General features: G+C 39.3%; 1 protein-coding gene across 4 annotated transcripts in view; it reads right to left on the bottom strand.

The window, feature by feature from the left end:
• Positions 1 to 23: 23 nt before the first annotated feature.
• LOC127935721 (ataxin-1-like) overlaps positions 24 to 20,853 on the bottom strand; it is a 91,914-nt gene continuing 71,084 nt past the window's right edge. For 3 of the 4 annotated variants that reach the window (XM_052533828.1, XM_052533825.1, XM_052533827.1), the window contains 2 exons: positions 10,641 to 12,739; positions 24 to 8,127 (listed from right to left, as the gene is read on the bottom strand). In XM_052533828.1, the coding sequence (XP_052389788.1) occupies positions 7,567 to 8,127; positions 10,641 to 12,425 (2,346 nt within the window). In that variant the 5' untranslated portion in view covers positions 12,426 to 12,739 and the 3' untranslated portion in view covers positions 24 to 7,566. Of the gene's footprint in view, positions 8,128 to 10,640; positions 12,740 to 18,657; positions 19,062 to 20,853 lie in introns of those variants that run through there. The other variant, XM_052533829.1, reaches the window with a different exon arrangement.

Below are 20,853 nucleotides of genomic sequence, written 5' to 3'. Positions count from 1 at the left end.
AAAAACTCCAAAAAAGGGTGCAGTTTGCAATTGGCACTGTCATTTTTATTAGTACGTGTATACTGCAACAATAAACTTGTACTGGTATACAGACAATTTCTTTTTTAAACAAATTTGTTCACAACCTGAATCAAATATTGTTTTTGTTTTTCAGAATAATGAAATAAGTTCTAACTAGAAAACCGGCAAGCACCATCAAAGAAAGGGACCAAAAAAATCCAAGAAACCACGTGAGTGTATCCTACAAATAGACACACCACAATTAGAAAATAGAATTTCAATTCAAATGTTTTTTATATTAGTTTTCTTTTTAAAAAAAGCTAGTGCAAGTACAATATTTTTGCACAACTTACATAGTATGCACGCATTTGGAAATAAAATGAACCAAAAGAAAAATAAATAAATTGGCCTTTCACAATGATTTCCTACCTATGGATTTATATTTTTTTAATCTAGTTTCCTTTACTAAATAAGGTGCAAAACACTACTTCCTCTCCCAACAACCATCTCTTGCTACTGCCCAGACTCTTCCGATACAATTCCAAGAAAATAGAACCTCAGGACAGGATGCAACATTCAATTTTTCTTTAACAGTCTCGCTAAACATTTCTGCGTGGTGTCTTACATACTATACTGCAGGTTCAGTAAATTCACAGCACTGAAGCAATGGAGAAAACAACAACACTAACAATATGGCAACCTGCCTCTACTGAGTCATTGTTTTCTAACAGTAGGTAAAGGTCCAGTCCGGAGGTTTTATTAACGTGGATCTTTCTGCCCAATGGCAAGTGAAAAAAGAAACTAGAAACAGCTTCCATTTCCCTTCCAATGGAAGACTTCAAATCTCTTTATGACAAGACCTGCGACACCTCTATAGTCCAGCAAGCCTGGGGTAATACTGCAATATCTGAACCCTCTCCTTCCTGAGGAATGACCAATGGCTTCCTGTTTATCACAAAACACATCTTAACATTTCAATCTCAAAAGGGAAAAAGAAAAAAAAGAGGCTGGACATGCGTGCACATTTAATGATAACCAAACGCCGTTCACCTGACATAGAGTACATAGTGTTATTCACCTCCGGCTAATAGTTTGTGTATCTGACCTCAGCTTTAAAATCTCGGGCCGATTATTCCAAGTGCTGAGAAACTACCTTCAATGTTTATTCAGAATCCAATTTTACACAAAACATACTCGGAAATTACGGACATGTTAAAATTAGGCCTAAAAAGATTTTACAGAGTACAGTTTTACAGAGACATCTTATTAAGCATTCATTGGCAATAAATCCAGATTTACAAAATGACATTTTTTCCTTGAAGATACTTGAAGATATGTTATCTCAAGAGTGTAGTACAAATTCTGAAGGATAAATACACACGTTACGAGGCTGTCGATTGCTATGCGTGAAGGTGACAACGGGTATGTGAAAACAGCATCTGTACACGAGTCGGTTCAGGCCTGTGATGGTCAGTACGTCCCTGGCGTTTAGTTCTCAGATGTTAACCAGGGTTGAGTGTCCAGTTCAACCCAACAGTGACAAATACTGCTCAGGATACATCAGAGGATGGTTGTATTAGTCTCTTTCCTGCGCCCGGCTTTACCGCTCTCTGAGGAAGTGTTTGTCAGTTTACCGGCTCACGAAACGATGTAAAAGATGAGGGCCGGGCTCCTTTTTTTAAGGAGTGTGCACTGTTTTCACTATCCAGCACTGGTATAGCTGAATGCTCATATATTAACTATAGAATTAACAATAAGACTAGTTACAATACCCATATCAAGCAAACCATACATCAGTTAGTTAGGGTGAAACAAAACCATAATGTGGGCCTGCAAGAAGATTCTCAGCCTGAGGTTATTAATCCAGCGGTTTGGACAGTTGACAAGATGTCAAACAACAGTCAAGTTAAACAGAGAAATCCTGACTGATTTTACAACTGATTTCAAAGAAAAGAAAACTAAAAACATATATATAGATTTTTTTCCCCAATAAGCCACAATAAAAGAAAAGAAAATCTTTTGATTTATTTTTCAAACTGCTGAAACTCGCAATCCAACATTTGTCTTTTTTTTTGACATTTGTGCCAGAGAAATGAAAATAAAAACAAGGAAATTGTCAGCGGTGCTCCTCTTATGAGAGCGCGAGCTGTCACAGAGCCGCTCGAAAACTCTTAAAAACATTCATTTAAACACTTTCTCTCGTCTCCAACCATGATAAAAGAGTGCTACAGAGGAGACCGAAGCCAAAGTACAAAGTCCAAAGTACATGAAGCAAGGTCAAATATAGAACCAACATGAAAAGAAAACAAATAAAACCGAACGACGGTGTTCGAGCACACATCAGTACAACAAAAAGTAAAGTCATCTCAGGTTCCTAGAGGACCATTCCAACTTCATTTCGACTCTCTGTCCTCGTCGTCTCAGCCCGTTGGACCCAGGAACGGGCCGAGACGGAGGGAATTCGTATTAGAGGGGAGAAACTGAGATGACACCAACCTCTCACCCTATTTTCCTCGGGATTAGAAAGTGCTGAAACAGTATTATCAAGTCTATCTATTTTATAAAGAACAAAAAAAAAATGTGCATTTTGTTTTCATTTGTTTCTATAAAAGTGGTCCCCACTTTGATGAGGTCGATGAATCATTTCTCAGTCTTTTTTCAGAATCTTGCATGTGTGAGGATCTGGGCTTGTGACGTCAGAGGGACAACAGGCAGACGGACAGACAGCTTGTGATGCGGACAAACAGACCGATACAGACGGTTACACAGAGACACACAGAGTATGTTAGGAAGGCCTCATATGGTGTAGAGACATTGTGGGAAACCAAAGCACAGGGCCAATGAAATGACTGCTTCTGGTTACAGCAGTTTAACACACAAGAATATATATATACATATATATATTTATCTCTTTACATGTACACAAACCTTTCAAAGGTCACACAACCTCCTCAACACACACATTCACACCTATTTCTCATCCCTGAGTAAGCCCAAGGAAAGATTTTGACCTTTAACAGAAACGCAAATGATGTTGTCATAAAGTCAGTGACAGGAAAACTCCCCCCTCTGCCAAAGAGAATGAAAAAAAGAAAAAAATGTGCAAAAATGATAGATCAGGGGTTCACTACAAAGTGAAAACACAATACTTGCCGTATTTACTCACAAACAGCAAAATAAAGTCATAAAACCCACTGGCTACAGATGGTTTTAAACAAACAATACAATTTAAGGGAGAAGGTATATGGGTGGAAACCACAGAAACAGTGCTACATACAGATGGCACGGACTGTTACGAGTGTAACATGTCGAACTTAAACAGAAGAAGACTTTAGAAAATCATCAGTGGGGTTTAGGTTTTTAAATGACATTGATGCAAAAAACAAAAACAAAATTAGGTGTCAAAATAGTGGCTGCCACTTCTGCTGTTCTCTTATTTTTCTCATCTCTTAGCACTGGAAGTCAAAAGAGACTATCATTATCAGCACAATACACCGCCAGCTGTACCATGTGCATCTTTTATTCTCTTTGTTTGTGATGACCATCAAATGAGACGGCACAGAACATCTGTGATGTTTCATTCATTCAGGTCATCGCACGTCAAGCATGTTTAATTCATCTGCAGTTGGACTTGTTCTTCAATATTTGAGAAGAAGTCAGTGACATAGTCATTGGTCTTGAAGTCCAAATGCAAGGGGAAAAAAACATACCTGAAATTAAACATTTAAACTTGTTTGTCTCCTGGTACATAACAAGTGACCCTTAAAGTCAGTGTGAATCAATATCGACCTTATTTACTTCCTCAATGCTCATTCTAGATCTTATTTTGAGTGATTCATCAGTGGATGGTACTCTGATGTTGGTAAAACATCGTAAAGAACATATTTACTTGTCTTGACATTTATCAATTACGTATTTAAGTATTATTTTAGCAGACTGAAAAGCCCACTTTTCTTGATTGAATATCCTTTTCCAACTATGAAATACACCACATCATGGAAGTAAAATGGGTTGAAATGTCAATTTACATCGACTTTAATAGATTTCATAGGTGAGTGTTAGCAAAAAAATGTATGAGTCAACAGTTATAAATCACTCTTCCCACTTAAAATTAAAAAACTACTGTCCTTTCAACAAGCTAGTCAATATGAAACTCCATCCCAAATACTGTCAAGGTTATATGGCTATGAATAAGAGAGAGAGACAGATAAAAAGAGAGAAAAGAAAACAACGTTCATGAACTATAGTGGGTGTGCCGGGTGAGAAAGAGGTTGCACGTACATGCAAGGCAAAAGAAGGTAGCTAGCGGTTGCGGTTGGGTAAACATACTCTGAGAGAGGCGTACTGGTTCTGTATGGGCACCTGAAGAGCATCTGGAGGTCACTATTGATTACAGGTTAAGATGGCTAGAAGGGGACAGACTCTGTCACTGCATATGAATTTGTATTTCTCCCTGAAGTTACTGAGGGCTGGCTGTGCAAACTGAAAATCAACCTAAAGAGGATAAAAATGGCTTGCTGAGGTTGAACAGGAGGTCTGGCGTTGATGTCCGGTTCTGTATATATATATTTTTTGGTTCAGCACTAGAGACTAAGGGTTATTGCTACGTGCCGTTGTTCGGAATGCTTCTTGTGTGTACGTGGAACCGCACTGTGCAACCAGAAGGAGGCAGACAATTTTCTTAAAATGATCGAAGCAATGAGCGACGTCGGAAACACTGATCATTACATGAAGAGAAGGAGGACAGCGAAAGATCAGAGAAACAAAACAAATGCGAGATTGATTCGCCATTGACGGTCGTGTTGTTGGGGTGGTTTAATGGACAAACAACATCACATCTTATTTCTACCTTTTGGCCCAAAATAAATGTTGAACACAACAAAAATATCAAGTTTGATTGGTTTAAGCGGACACATCCACGCAAGCATTCCAAGTGAAACTCAAACATGCACACTTTGAGGGGACAGAGACGTCATGTCAAATGGAAAAAAAGAAAGAAAAGTTGTGGTGTTGATCTGAGAAACCCTGTTTTATTATAAAAAAATAAAGCATTTTCAAATTGTATATGGGGTGCACTCACCCACCAACCCTCCACCACTCATTAAATCCATCCGTCCATCCATGCCTTTTTTATTCTGTACTACCACCCATCCTCCTGCCAGATCTTCATCTACCCAAGCTAACTTGAGGGTGGCCACTGAAAGGACTCAACAAGTATGCAGGCTACAGGCTATGACTTCATCCACCCCTACGAAGCGAACACCTTGACACAGCACCATGCACAATCCTACTTTTATGTCTTTGTGTGTGATTTAAACCCCCTGAAAAGGGACTTCCTGATTTTCCTAACGAAAATGAACCCAACAGACCTGCTAACCAGGCAAACTTGTCAAAAAACTGCTACATTTCAATAAAAATTGGGTTTTCGGCCCTGTCCTGTGCTGACAGAAAACAAAATAAATCATGTTACTATCTCTCCAAATGTGCAAATTGCAATATTCTCTTAAGTAGAACTTAAATATCTATTTATAATATGTGTGGTATGTATACACACACACACACACACACACACACACATACACATACATTTGCACGCACGCACACTAACACTCACGCATGCTCACAAATATACTACAGATCACTGAAATTACTACATGACTGCTTTTAACATACGTTCGATGAGTCAGTGTCTTGGGGGACGGGACTAAAAACGTGCTCATGTAGTCTTGCGCTCTCATACAGTAGGATAGATATAACATATGCAGTTCTATACATGTTAATGTACAAAAAATACATGACATAATTCAACATGATTGAAATTACCGTAACCGTGCACGAGTTTATGTGTGTTTAAGCCTGTGCGCAACAGCACACAGACTTGCATGCGTGCACGACCACATACATTGCTAACAAACAGGTATATGACACCCTTCGATCCTCAGAAGATATCTATAGCCAGAGTTTCTCACTTTCACTTTGTCTCTCATATATCTCTTAAATATATAAACAGTCTCTGTACTTAATTCTACCTGCATCCCCACTTTCATACGACTCTTTTTGCTTTAAATGAATTAAATGGCAGTTGTTACTGGGCCATGGCCTCTTGTGCCTATCTTTACTCAAGCTTTCGGTTTACTTGAGAAGGCTAAGCCCATCATACACAATGAAAAAGTGCTTATTTTAAAGCAGTCCTCTTAGATCTCATTGTTTTCTCTTTTATCACTTGTTACATTCATCCCTTCACAGTGACCCTTGTGAGCAATCACCATACCACAGAGTGCCACACAACATCCAATTCATGAAACAGCATACAGTACTGTGTTCATGTTGAAAGATCAACAGAAAATAGTAGTAGCAATAATAAAAAATGATAGTAATAATTTATATAATAATAATTTGACTCATTTGATTTAAATTACTATCAGCTAGTGGGCTTGACAGGTGTGTTAGGTAAGTGCTTCAGGACAACACTCATCTCATCCTTCTCAGACAACTTTCGCTCTCTTTCTTTTAGAAAAAAAAAACAACTTTCTCTTGTTTGAACAAAAAAACAGGCGAGACTGCACGATCCATTGTGTTTGTATGCATCAAGATACATCCATGCATATATTATATATATATATATATATATATATATATATACACACACACACACACACACCCACACACACACACACACAGACAAGAACCCATCTATGTATATAAAAAAAAAACATGACCCCTGATTGCAAGGTTTGCACATTCATCAAAAAAAACAAACAAACAAAAAAAATACCGGAAAAAGTGATATAAACAAAAAAATAAAACTACCTGTCATGTATGGTATGAAAAGTGAGATGGAAAATTAAAACATGCAAAACTACAAAAATAATCAAATAAAAGGTTAGACAGTTGGATATATAAAAATAGACTCGTCCATCTTTCCCTGCTTTAAATGATAGTTTCATCTTTCTGAGGAGCAACTGGCTTAGCTCAATGACATCATCTCTCTTGGCCTGTACCATAGTATTTGGAAACATCATCTTCCATTTCAATAAATGTTAATATGATCTAAGCTAGTCTAACTGCGCTGATGATACTGCTCTACATTGTTAGAACTGATTTGGATAGTCTTTTTTTAGTCACAGTTAAACTAGATAGCTGACATCATGTAAGCTCCTGCAACCAGTGGAGGAGTGATTTCCGTTCTGCCACCATTAACATTGCCACTAGGTGTAGATAAACCAGGTTTGTCTATGCTAAAAAAAAAAGGAGAGGATGTAAGAGGTAAGAGAATAGAGATGTTAGTTGTGACTGATTGTATATACTGAAGCCTTCCTGTATCTCACTACCTTTCCACCTTGAACCACATCTGCCCTGAATTTGACCAATCAAATGAATTGCACCAATTGCTTGTGTAATATTGAATGCATCAATATTAGAAGTGATAATGTGCATACGGAGTAAATTTAGCCTTTAGGTAAAATAATCCAGATAGAAAATTAAATCAGAACTCAATTTAAAAAAAGAACCTAAAACATTCTGAAGGCAAACTTTGCTTTTACAATATGACAGTCCAATCTGCATTCACTTTCCAATATTTGATCTGCCTTCGATACTGATTTTAACCTCCTGAGGGATGAAAGAAGGCTTGGGGAACGTTAAAGGAGGCTCTCCTTCAGGATTCTCTACTTTGCGGCCCTCAGGGGCCGACCACCTCCTTTTGCGGCCTGTGGGCTTGCTGCTGGACTCTGATTCAGTGACCGTTGGTGCTTTGCAGGTGTCTCTTTCGCCAAACCTCAGTTCTCCATTCTCTCTGTTGCCTTGACTGCCTCCTCCTCCCTGATCTCCACACTGCCCAAGTCCATTTTCCTGTTCTGTGTGCCGAACACCCCCTCGCACGCCACTGGAGAGTGCTTTGGGTGATTTAAGGGGTGGACCAAGGGTAGGCACATCCAAAACTTGCCCCTGGCTCTTTTTGATTGAGCCATTCCTCAGGTTCTTCAGGGTGAGGGAGATGCAGACATCACCTACTGAAAGCTTGGTGCATGGCAACTCGAGCAGATGGGATGTCCGTTCTGGACAACATGACGACCAGCCCTGTCCGAACACGAAGAAAGGATACTCTACTAACACCTCTACACTGACCTGCGAGAGAAAAAGGAAGGCAAAAGGAGAGGTCATTAAAAATATACAGTAGAAGTCATGCACAAATGCCTGGTGATATGAATGAATGCCTTTGCTAAATAGCATCTGTTAATCAGCGACTCTCAAACTGACAGACTTTAGAGCTGCTTTCGAGTGGGTGGCCCCATCTCAACTCCCAGACAAATGAAACAGATTTTTCATACAGCCCACACACAGTACAACAGAAGGGAGCAGAAATAAGGAATGACTCAATTCTGCCAGTGAATCCCACACAAACTAAACAAAGATGCCATAGGGACAGCCAGGGGAAGGATTATGGAACAGGGAGATTATTTCAGCTGCCAATTTACCCCACATCTAGTTACACTGATTGAGTGCAGGTGGAGTTCATATAGGAGGACATTGACACCCTCACAGCTTTTAAAAATATAGAAATGACTACCATATGGTTATTCAAACTGATGCTAAAAATGCATGAAAGCTGTAACAAAGTAAAGAAAGATCCCTAGGCATTTGTAAAAGGTGCAAAGATTTAATATTATTACTTTTTTTGCCAATGAGCATTGAAATCTTTGGATTCCATTTGTATATTATCCAACTACCATTAAAGGACAAAATTTGCCAAGTTACTTCCACTGAAATCCTTTTTAGATAGCAGGATTTAACTGACTATAACTTTGATTCTAATGTACCTTAAAATATATACTGTATATAGCCAATAATAAACACTATGAAATTATGCAGTATATACTGTACATACAGTATTGTTCAAAATAATAGCAGTACAATGTGACTAACCAGAATAATCAAGGTTTTTAGTATATTTTTTATTGCTACGTGGCAAACAAGTTACCAGTAGGTTCAGTAGATTGTCAGAAAACAAACAAGACCCAGCATTCATGATATGCACGCTCTTAAGGCTGTGCAATTGGGCAATTAGTTGAAAGGGGTGTGTTCAAAAAAATAGCAGTGTCTACCTTTGACTGTACAAACTCAAAACTATTTTGTACAAACATTTTTTTTTTCTGGGATTTAGCAATCCTGTGAATCACTAAACTAATATTTAGTTGTATGACCACAGTTTTTTAAAACTGCTTGACATCTGTGTGGCATGGAGTCAACCAACTTGTGGCACCTCTCAGCTGTTATTCCACTCCATGATTCTTTAACAACATTCCACAATTCATTCACATTTCTTGGTTTTGCTTCAGAAACAGCATTTTTGATATCACCCCACAAGTTCTCAATTGGATTAAGGTCTGGAGATTGGGCTGGCCACTCCATAACATTAATTTTGTTGGTTTGGAACCAAGACTTTGCCCGTTTACTAGTGTGTTTTGGGTCATTGTCTTGTTGAAACAACCATTTCAAGGGCATGTCCTCTTCAGCATAGGGCAACATGACCTCTTCAAGTATTTTAACATATGCAAACTGATCCATGATCCCTGGTATGCGATAAATAGGCCCAACACCATAGTAGGAGAAACATGCCCATATCATGATGCTTGCACCTCCATGCTTCACTGTCTTCACTGTGTACTGTGGCTTGAATTCAGAGTTTGGGGGTCGTCTCACAAACGGCCTGTGGCCCTTGGACCCAAAAAGAACAATTTTACTCTCATCAGTCCACAAAATGTTCCTCCAGTTCTCTTTAGGCCAATTGATGTGTTCTTTGGCAAATTGTAACCTCTTCTGCACATGCCTTTTTTTTAACAGAGGGACTTTGTGGGGGATTCTTGAAAATAGATTAGCTTCACACAGACGTCTTCTAACTGTCACAGTACTTACAGGTAACTCCAGACTGTCTTTGATCATCCTGGAGGTGATCATTGGCTGAGCCTTTGCCATTCTGGTTATTCTTCTATCCATTTTGATGGTTGTCTTCCGTTTTCTTCCACGTCTCTCTGGTTTTGCTCTCCATTTTAAGGCATTGGAGATCATTTTAGCTGAACAGCCTATAATTTTTTGCACCTCTTTATAGGTTTTCCCCTCTCTAATCAACTTTTTAATCAAAGTACGCTGTTCTTCTGAACAATGTCTTGAACGACCCATTTTCCTCAGCTTTCAAATGCATGTTCAACAAGTGTTGGCTTCATCCTTAAATAGGGGCCACCTGATTCACACCTGTTTCTTCACAAAATTGATGACCTCAGTGATTGAATGCCACACTGCTATTTTTTTGAACACATCCCTTTCAACTAATTCAACTAATTGCCCAATTGCACAGCCTTAAGAGCGTGCATATCATGAATGCTGGGTCTCATTTGTTTTCTGAGAATCTACTGAACCTACTGGTAACTTGTTTGCCACGTAGCAATAAAAAAATATACGAAAAACCTTGATTATTCTGGTTAGTCACATTGTACTGCTATTATTTTGAACAATACTGTACTTACGAAAATTACTCATACGAAAAATACTCATACTACAAGTGTCATGAAACAATCAGCACTGTACAAGATATTTCATTAAACATTCTACATCAAGAGTGAAGCAAAAACATATTATCCCACCTGTGAGCGATGCTCTCCTACAGCAAACTGTATAATAGCAAAGTTAGGTGTATGACTGCTGTCAATGCGCTCTACAGTGCTGGAGTCAATCTTCAATTCATTGCTGATCTCAGCACTCTGAATAAAATCCTCTGTTTTCAGGTCCTCCACCCTCTTCAATTCTCCATTTGCCAACTGGATGATGGAGCCCTTGGTGAAGTAAGGGGGCAGTGAAGGGGCTGAGGGTGGCGGTGGAGTCGTCAGCAAGCCAGCAGGGGCCGGAACCACAGGCAGATGCAACTGGGCTTGAAACACAGTTGTGGCAGGGTGAGGGTATGGGGATGTAGCCTCAAAAGTCTCTACTTTTGGGGCCGTTGAGGTGACGAAAGTATGGGGTAGTGCTGCAGGCAAGTGTGGTGTAGTCGATGTAGCAGTAGCTTCAGTTCCACTCACTGGGATGATGACTGGTTGAGTTCCAGGTATGACCAGGTGCTGAGATAGGCTGGTGTGGTAGCTGAGAGGCTGCTGGTGCCCTGTGCCAGCAATGTAACCAATGATGGGCTGCTGGGTGGAGTAGAAATTGGTGGAGGGGAGGCCCAGTGAGAGTGACTCTGTGGTGTTATGTGTGGTCTGGATGACTGCATGGGGAGACACTGTGGTAGACGCCCCCTTCAGACTGTCCACAGGTGGAGGGGGAGGAGGAAATTGAAGGGAGGCAGAGGAGGAGGAACTACGGGACATGGGTTTGCCTGCACAAATCCCTCCTTTCTCAGAGTGGGATGTTGGGGGAGGCATCTTGTCAGGTGTACCACCGGAGCTATGACTGTTGGGTACCAGCACCAACGAGGTCCGCATGGTAGCACTGTCCTGCACATATTCGGCAGGGAGCACCACATGCCGAGCCTCATAGTGATGTTGGCTCAGCTGCTGGTGGATCTGGTGCTGTTGAGTAGAGGAACATCCTTTGGCAGTGCTGCCCTGTTTCCCTACACTAGATTCGGGAGATGGACCAAAGCGTCTGTCCTTCTCTAACTCTCCGTTCAGCACCTCCCTGGGCCTTGTCTCCTCTCTCTTGGGTAAAGGTCCATCTGTGTACTGAACTAAGACTGGCGAGTGGCCACTGATGGGGTGCGTGTGGTGAGGGTGTAAGTGTAGAGGCAAGTGAGTATGGGGTGACGGAGCAGTCCGAGGAGATATGCTTAGAGGAGAACCAGCAATTTGGACGTATTGTGTGGAGTGGGACAAAGAGGTGTTGTCAGTTGTGACCAGGCCAGTAGGACGGCCCAATTGGTGGTGCTGGTCAATTTTGGATGTTAGAGAACTGGAGGTACTGGCATAAGCGTCACGTTGTGTGGTAGTGGTGGCAGCCAAAGGGGGAACAAGAGGTGAGATGTAGCCAGCATATGGTGTAGAGTACGGAGAGCTGATGAAGTGAAGATTAGGAGCCAGGGGTGTGTACTGGATGGTGCCAGCATGCTGAGAGAGGGGTGATGTGTACACTGCAGATATGGTGGTCACTGCAGTGGGAGATCTGGTTAAGTACGTGGATGAAGGATGATTGCTCTCAGCTGTGGCTAACAATGGTTTGTATTGAGGCCCATCGAGCTCTGAGGAGGTGCTGGTGTGCTGCCGCCCTCTGTCATGTCCGCTTGCCAAACTGGCAAGCCAGGCCAGGTTCCCTGAACGCTGGCTCTCATTGGCAGGCGCCATCACCATGGGCCTCTCCTCTGAGGGCAGAGTGCTTGCTGGGATTTCACGCTTCTTTGGGGGCAGGCATTCATTGCTCCGCTCCTGGTTTGACTTCATGGTGTCTGAGAATCTTGTACTACTCTTTCTGTATGTTTCTTCCCCGTCTTTTTTGGCTCTTTTCCTCTCCCTCTTGGTCTCTGTTTGTACTGCTAACAGAGTGTGCTGTCCCACTGACTGGCTCAGAGCGAGGATGGGGATGGGGTAGAGAGGAGAGTGGTGGTGTGAGGGGATGTGTCCTGTGCCTAAGGTCGGATGGACACAGATTTCAGTCTTAAGCAATGGAAGTCACACCTGCTGTGGGAGAGCGGTCCATGCAATTCATGCGGAATCATTTCCCTCTGAGAGCGAGTCTCCAGGACTGCAGGAACAACCTGAAAAATAAACACATGCGTCATTAAGGTTATTTCTGTTTTGGAAACAGCTCAGTGGAAGAAAGTCATATAAACTCTGACACTTCAGAGTGAAAGGCTAGTTAAGTGCATTCAATAGCTTTTTAAAATATCACTGTACATTTGAGTGGGCATCAGTGTCTTGTGTTTGGAATATGTAAGTTGACCCCCTGTAGGGCGAGATTGAGCACACATTGTGAGCATCATTAATAATGAACCAGCACTCTGCACTCAGGACTTATTTGAAGCCAGTAACACATTCACCATTATGCAACACACAATCACAAATTAGACTGGAGGCTCATCTACTACAATGTGAAAACAAAGTGTGTTTCTATGGCATAATAAAGCTAGACTTAAATGGACTAAGTACTTCAGTACACAAGGCTTAAAGGAACACTCCACTATTTTTGAAAACAGGCTCATTTTCCAACTCCTTAGAGTTGTAAACAGTTGTGTCTTACTGTTTTTGAATCCATTCAGCCGATCTCCAGGTCTGGAGGTAGCCCTTTTAGTTGCAGCTTAGCATATATCATTGAAGCTGATTAGACCATATGCATCTCACTCAAAAATGACCAAAGAGTTTTGATATTTTTACTATTTAAAACTTGACTCTCCTGTAGTTACATTGTGTACTAAGACGTTTACTTTACTTTGGAACCACTGTACTAATGAATTGTGCATATGTGTATTAGGAAGGTACAACTGTCTATTTCGATTTGATGTTGGTGGAATGACCTCCCAATCTCAATTCGAACAGCTGAGTCTTTACTCATTTTCAAAAAAGATCTAAAGACTGATCTTGTTCACCAGCACTTAACCAACTAATACCAGCACTTTTCTTTTCTTGTCTTTCATATTCTTATTTAAAAAAAAAAAACAACAAAAAGAAAAACAACCTGGGTATGTGTTCTGTACTAGACTAACTGAGATTTGTCATGGCACTCGTATACTATTGTTGATCTCTTATTGATCGGATTGCTTCTATTGTTCTCATTTGTAAGTCGCTTTGGATAAAAGCGTCTGCTAATTAATAAATGTAAATGTAAATGTTGACTTTAAAAGCTCTCCATCAAAGCAGGAAGCCAGTGTCTCATTTTCCTCTACCTCCTACTCCAGAGTGTATGGGGAGACACGTGACGAAACAGTGATGCTGTGCAGTGTTATGGCTTGTTTGACATTTCTCCCTGAGCTCTATTGATTGAACCCATTCAGCTGCGTCTGTTGTCCAGCACTAGTGGGAGGGTGGTTTTGCATGATAAACAGGCCCTCATGATTTAACAAGTGTCGCATTGCTATAAAAGAACAGACGGATTTTGCTGTAAGAGGCACCCACCCTTTAAGCCACTGTGTATATATATATATTAAAGTGCCATAATATAACCATATCTTCTGGACATGTAGTGACAGTTCTTTGACGTACCTTGGAGTACCAGGTATCAGATAATAAAATCATGAGTAACCATATACCATGGTATTCCCATGTGATAACATCACTTCACCACGGTATTTTGCACTTACACCATGGTAACACTATTGTGTGGATATGGCAATACTATGTTGAAATTTGTATCATTAAAGAACCAGGGAATTAACTTTGTGGACTATATGAATATGGTAATCATTCAGAACTATGATATTGATACCAAAGTACCATGGTATTACCATCTCATACCATTACTCTATCTCTATAGTGTGCCTGTCAGGCTTCATATCATCAGACAAGGCTTTTAAATTAGACACAATAAGTAACCATACAATACTGATTGTCTTTTTATGTTCAAAGGTTATGTTTAGGTTCACAGTGGTCATGTCATCACTTAAAGCAGACACAACAGCCCTCAGCTGATTACAAACAGCAGGAGCATGTCCTCTCAGTTTGCTCTTAAGTCAAAGTAGTATAGAAAGGTTACGCAACAGCTGAACACTATTGATTGACAGCTACTGACATTGAGCAGGGTGTCTATTCTCAGCACTCTCTCAATCAGTGTTTCCTGCCTCTTTTTTTCTTTTTTTTTTTTCTTACATTTCATGTCCCCATCCATTACTTGCTCATTTCTTCCCTTTGGCTCATTTATCATTTCATCTCTCTTTGTACCACCCCCAACCTCTCTTAAGTCTTTTTCCTTCACTATAATTTGCATCAGACAAGGGTAATCAAGCATGTTAATAACCCAATTATCATAATCATTTAAATTAATGAATTAGGTAATCATGCATGGTAGATGACAGTATTATCCAGATGGTATTATAACTTACTCTAAAGGCAATTCTAGAGATCTGAACTGGTCTCTTCCAGGTCCTTGAATGTCTGCAGTGAAATAAATCCTTTATGATCGGATTATTTTTGAAAAATTATTTAAATGATAATCAGTGGTTCTTTGTTCCCAATTTGATGTACGATCTGCATCTCGATTTAATCTCTACATATAAGAGCATACGATATATGCTTCACATGAATCAAAGCACACCCAAAGACACCCTCTGCATCTGAATTTGCGTACTTCCCAACAACACAGTATGCAGAATTCAGCACATCAAATGAGTTTAGGAAACTGGGGTGTGGGGGGAAGACATGGAGAGAACTACAAATTGGGCAGATTTTTCTTGTTTAATTACTACAGGTATCAAGGAAATTCCCTGTGGTTAAATTATACTTGATTATTTACTTGTTTAAACACCTCAGTACAATTTATGGTTGTTTTTACTGTTATTATTAAGAAAATACAGATAAAAGGACAATGCCACCATGGCACATGTAGTATTTCCAAGAATGTACTGATGCTGCACACATGCATTCTTGGACAACGCACTTAATCAGCCACTGAGAAGTCAGTTATTTGAATTCAATATAGCACTTTGTTTCTATGGACAGAACAGAAGCAGCATCTTTTTCCAAAAAAAAAAAAAAACAATCCTATGAGGTCACAGATAAAGCCTTGTTGGCAAAAAAAAAAAAAAAAAAAATTGAGCCAAATTATATAAATAAATAAAATAAATTAAATAATGATGATAGATATAATATAGTGTACAAATCTGAGATATTTCAAACAACCTTATAATTAGTAACTATTGTTTTTCATCACATATTAATTTGGAAAATTAATAACTCTAAAAATGAATTTGTCACCTCAAGACTACTTAAGCGAACAGCCTTCTTTTATTGAATTACCCATTCAATAAAAGAAAACATGGCTAAAATATAGCTAAAAGTAAATAAATGAATCCAAAAACAACTAAATATGAATTCATATAGTGTATAAATCACATCTTTTTTTTTCTGATGTAACACTGTCCAGTACCAACACTAAGGATGATGTTTCAGAGGGATAAAAAAACAAAACAAATGTACAACTCACTCCATAAAATTGACAGATAATGATTATTGGTAGCAACCTCTATGACTCATCCCTATTTAGTACATACTGCGAAGGCACGGAGCCATTATATTTCAAGGACAGCAGAGTAAAAGAGAGAGAAACCCACAGTATGAGAGTGAGTTTACACCACTGACTGCAGTTTACACTATTCTTTAATGAATGTTGATACTGCAGGAGCCACTTAGGATTAATGACACTGATGCCAATGGCTGGTATTTTAATGTACACACACACACACACTTACTCACAAACTCACTCAGTGTGTTGCTGTGGTATCCCCGGGAAAGCCAAGTCCTAATCTTTCACAGTTGGGTCCTCTCAGCCCTCCCTGCTTATCCCTCAGGATTAAACCCAACACACACACACATACACACACACACACACACACACACACACACACATACACACAGAGCAGGGAGGGAGCAAGCAATCTACTGACCTACATTAGTGAGAACACTATGCTACACCTACACACACACACTTTTAATACGGCAAGCAAATAGCAACAGAAGACCAGCACAGAGGCTCATTCAAATACTCATTAGCACACACACACACACACACACACACACTGCTTCAGCACAGTAAACTAAGAGCATAGTGAGATGAGAGCAGTATAAAAGCCTTGTCAGCTGGATCTTGCTGAGCGCACTAGGAACAGTATCAGATGACCTGAAAACCTAAACTTATTGTCCTCCATCAGCCCTGGCAACAGTATGAATCACGGCCCCGGGGCCCCAGAGCCAAGGAGAACAGCAGGGACAAATCAGAGTCATTTATCAAAGACATTCACTGTGACTCTAACACAGACATGAATGAGGAAAAGCTTGGGCTCTCCAAATGCATTTTGCTCCATAAAACCCCACGCAAACCGCAATGATGCACCGCAACAATACATGTCATCCAGACCGCATTAGTGGTTCAATGGGAGATGACCATGAGGATGACAAGGTTTAAGACAATATAACCACAGCATTATTGACAAGAATTAAAGACTATGAGTAATGCACACAACTGACCGCATTAATTTAAAATGCCTTTAAAATGACTTTAAACATAACTGTTCATTATTCTTGTAATTGTTGTTTTTATCACCTCCTTTCATCATTAATTGAGAAACTAATATATGTGTGTGTGTGTGTGAGACCCTGGACTACAAATCCAGTCTTAAGTCGCTGGGTATATTTTTAGCAATAGCCAAACAAAAATTGTCAAATAAGTCAAATCTATAGATTTTTTTTTATGCCAAAAATCATTAGGATATTAAGTAAAGATCATGTTCCATGAAGATATCTTGTAAATTTCCTACTGTTAATATATCAAAAAGTATTTTTTGCTTAGTAATATGCATTACTAAGAACTTAATTTGGACAACTTTAAAGGCATTTTTGTTTGGTTTTAATTTTTTTATTTTGCACCCTCAGATTCCAGATTTTCTAATAGTTGTATCTCTGACAAATATTGTCCTATCCTAACAAACCATACATCAATGGAAAGCTTATTTATTTATTTTTCAGATAATATATAAATCTCAGTTACTGGTTTTTTGGTCCAGACTTATAGATGTATATAAATATATTATAAGAGATATATGACTAGACTATATGTAACTATAAGAGACATAACTGAAAATATATATTTCTTTAAATAAATGTGTATATTAATGAACTTTTATAATTACACTTTTACCTAAAATCTGAAAATTACAAAAGTACAAATTACATGGTTTAGAATGCATCTAAAATGCTGTGTAGACAAGCAGCTCTCTAGACACAACATTACTGTACTGTAGCCCCTTCCACACTTTTTTGAGGTACTATCTCTTTAAAAGGTGGGCAGATACTCACTAACTGTCCCTGCCTTTACAATCAGTCCCACTGCCCCATCTCTACAATGAACTGCACAGAAATGGATAGAGCGAGTGAAAAGGAGACAGTTTGTAAAGTAGAAACGACGAAAGGAAAGAAGAAATGGAACACTCTCAGGAGAGAGAGAGCTTTGTAACCACATGAAAAGGTGCAGCTGAATGACTTGCACTTTCAAGTCCAGAGATACTCATAAAGAACACGAATCACACTGACAAGACACAGAAAGAGAGAAACTAAATAGTGTTTCCAACCTTATCTTATGAACCTTCACAGTTCAATCATTAATTCTTAAGTACCACTTCATTAACACCAATTAAACATTAACAGTTCTGGTGACCTCACGTAGTAAATATGCACATAATAGCCTACTCACAAATGGACAACATACACACAGTGTTTGCTTTTTCAATTTAGAAAGGATCTTAATGTGCTAGTGTGTCTGCTAATTAATTTAATCAATTGATATCTCAAGTTCAACAAAGCAAAACTTATTTATTTGTTAATTAAAAAAAAAAAAAACCTCCTAAAAGCTGCTGAAATATCCGGTTGGATGCTGTTGGGAAACATGCTATAACTATAACAGAGACGTGCACAATCTCTAACATACACACAATGAAGTAAAACAGTGTAGTGGGAGTGTGTCAAAGCTTACCTCAGTGTCCAGAGAGGCCATTTGAGTCGCTCTGTAAGTCTTTCTCTTATTCCCACAGGAGTCAAACAGACAAAAAGACAGCCCCCTCTCGCTCTGCCCCGACCCCGACCCCTTACAGAAGTACAGAAGTGTTGCCGGTGTGTACGGAGGCCCTTCCTGCTTAAGTCATGCCTGTGGTCAGGCACTGCCCCCTGCCCCGCTGGGCCCCGTGTGTCTGAGCTCTGAGCCCTGCCCGCAGCACTCAAACATGCGTTATACAAGGCCTCGCCGGACTGCCAGCTCTCCCCTCCCTCTCTCTCTCTCTCTCTCTCTCTCACTCGCTCAGCTCCTCCCACACCTCACCTCACTGCGCACCACCAACTTCATCAGGTATTCATTCAAAAAAAGACACAAGGCCACTGGCAGCGTGCCCAGACTACACTGCTGAAGCAAGAGAGAGCGAAAGAATGAAAGAGAGCCAGAGTGAAGGAGGAAATCAAGGAGAGAGGGAGGGATATACAGAGAGCCAGATGAGGGAGGTGAGGGAACGAGAGTACGAGGGGAATCGAGAGAGGGAGGAGGGTCATAAAGAGAGCGATGAAGAGATAGAAGGCCGTTTCTACAACTACAGGCACTTTTGTGTCTCAGGGTGTTTGACTGTTTTTAAAACGAAGAGCTTTTTGTTCAGTGAAGTTCTTATTAAAAGTGTCAAGAATACTTCTCAAATGCTTTTTATGTAGCTATAGGTTTTTATTAGTAATTAATTTCTTGTTTAATTCAGCACAAAAATATTAACTAAACTACCATAATCTTAAGATATAGTAAAATTAACAAGTTTCCATTTTTTTCAGGAAATTATTTCTATAACACACTCTACGGTTTTAAAGTTTTGGAATTTATTTTGTTTCCTATGCTCACCAGGGCTGCATTCGTTTGATCGTGAATACAGTAAAATACACTTACGTTATGAAGTATTATTACGATTGTTTCTTATTGAAAATATATTAAAATTGAATTTATTCCTGTGATAAATTTTCAGCAGCATTACTCCAGATCAATCAGAAATCATTCTAATATGCTGATTTAGTCCTCAAGAAACATTTATTATTGTTAGCATGTTGAAAAAGGAAATCTTTTGTAACATTACAAATGTCTTTACTGAAACATTTGATCAATTTAATGGATGCTGAATAGTAGTAATAATCTCTTTCAAAAAATAAAAATAAAACATTGAGACAAGCAATGAACAATTTTGCCTCAAAGTTGACTAGTTTACTTTATTATGCATAATGTGTGGTCAAAAACACTGATTTAGCAAAAGGTCTTATTTTAACTGTTAGTTAAGATATAAACAATATTACTAATATACTTTGAAAAGAAAACAACCATTTTAATGCAAAAATCTCTGAAATGTCATTTTCACCACTGTCATTTCCAACACAGTACTGGAAATCTGATCTGCTAGTAACTCGACTGAAATAAACCAGAGAAAAGAGTATTAAGGAAGTTAATTTTGTGAAAGTCAAAAGTGCTTCATAGCTGAAGAAATATGCCTAAAGACAAACTGCTCAAATGAGTAAATATGCCCTCTCCCTTATACACGCACTCCCACACACAGCACTAATGATCTGAGGAGAAGAGCACACACAAACACAGACCCACACACTTCCGCAGAGAGTCAGGATTACAAGCTCATTTCAGGTGCAGAAGGACATTGTGATGCTAATCCTGTACAGCAACATCTCATCTAATTTCAGCACCATTTAAAACTCAAGTGGCATATAAAGACGAGTGAAAACTGTTGCTATAGCGCTTGTGCAGGTCTATTAACTCATCAGTAGGTGGTGCTAGAAACTGTCTCAGTGTCTCAGATTCATAATGGCTAGAGAGTTTGTTTAGCTGACCTAGTTAGCTAAGCAGTTTGGATAAATATATATTCTGCTCAGTGGTGGTGAAGATGGTGCAGTGAGACTGGACGACAGAAATGTCTCCCACAAAAAAAGAGGGCGATAGCCAGGGTTATTAAAGTTAATTAAAACCATAATATAATTAGATTCACCTTGATACCTACAAGAAAACTACTTTATAATTATGAAAACAACTAAAACTTAAATTGTGATAAAAAATAAAAATGATACAGACATTTAAATAAACCCCAAAACTAATTAAAAAAAAAAAAATACTATAACAATATCTCGGGTTCTTTAAGTATAGCTT

The sequence above is a fragment of the Carassius gibelio genome, chromosome A19, assembly GCF_023724105.1.
Source record: "Carassius gibelio isolate Cgi1373 ecotype wild population from Czech Republic chromosome A19, carGib1.2-hapl.c, whole genome shotgun sequence".
NCBI lineage: Eukaryota > Metazoa > Chordata > Actinopteri > Cypriniformes > Cyprinidae > Carassius > Carassius gibelio.
Note: the sequence above shows the minus strand (reverse complement) of the source record. Positions and strands in the feature narration are given on the sequence as shown.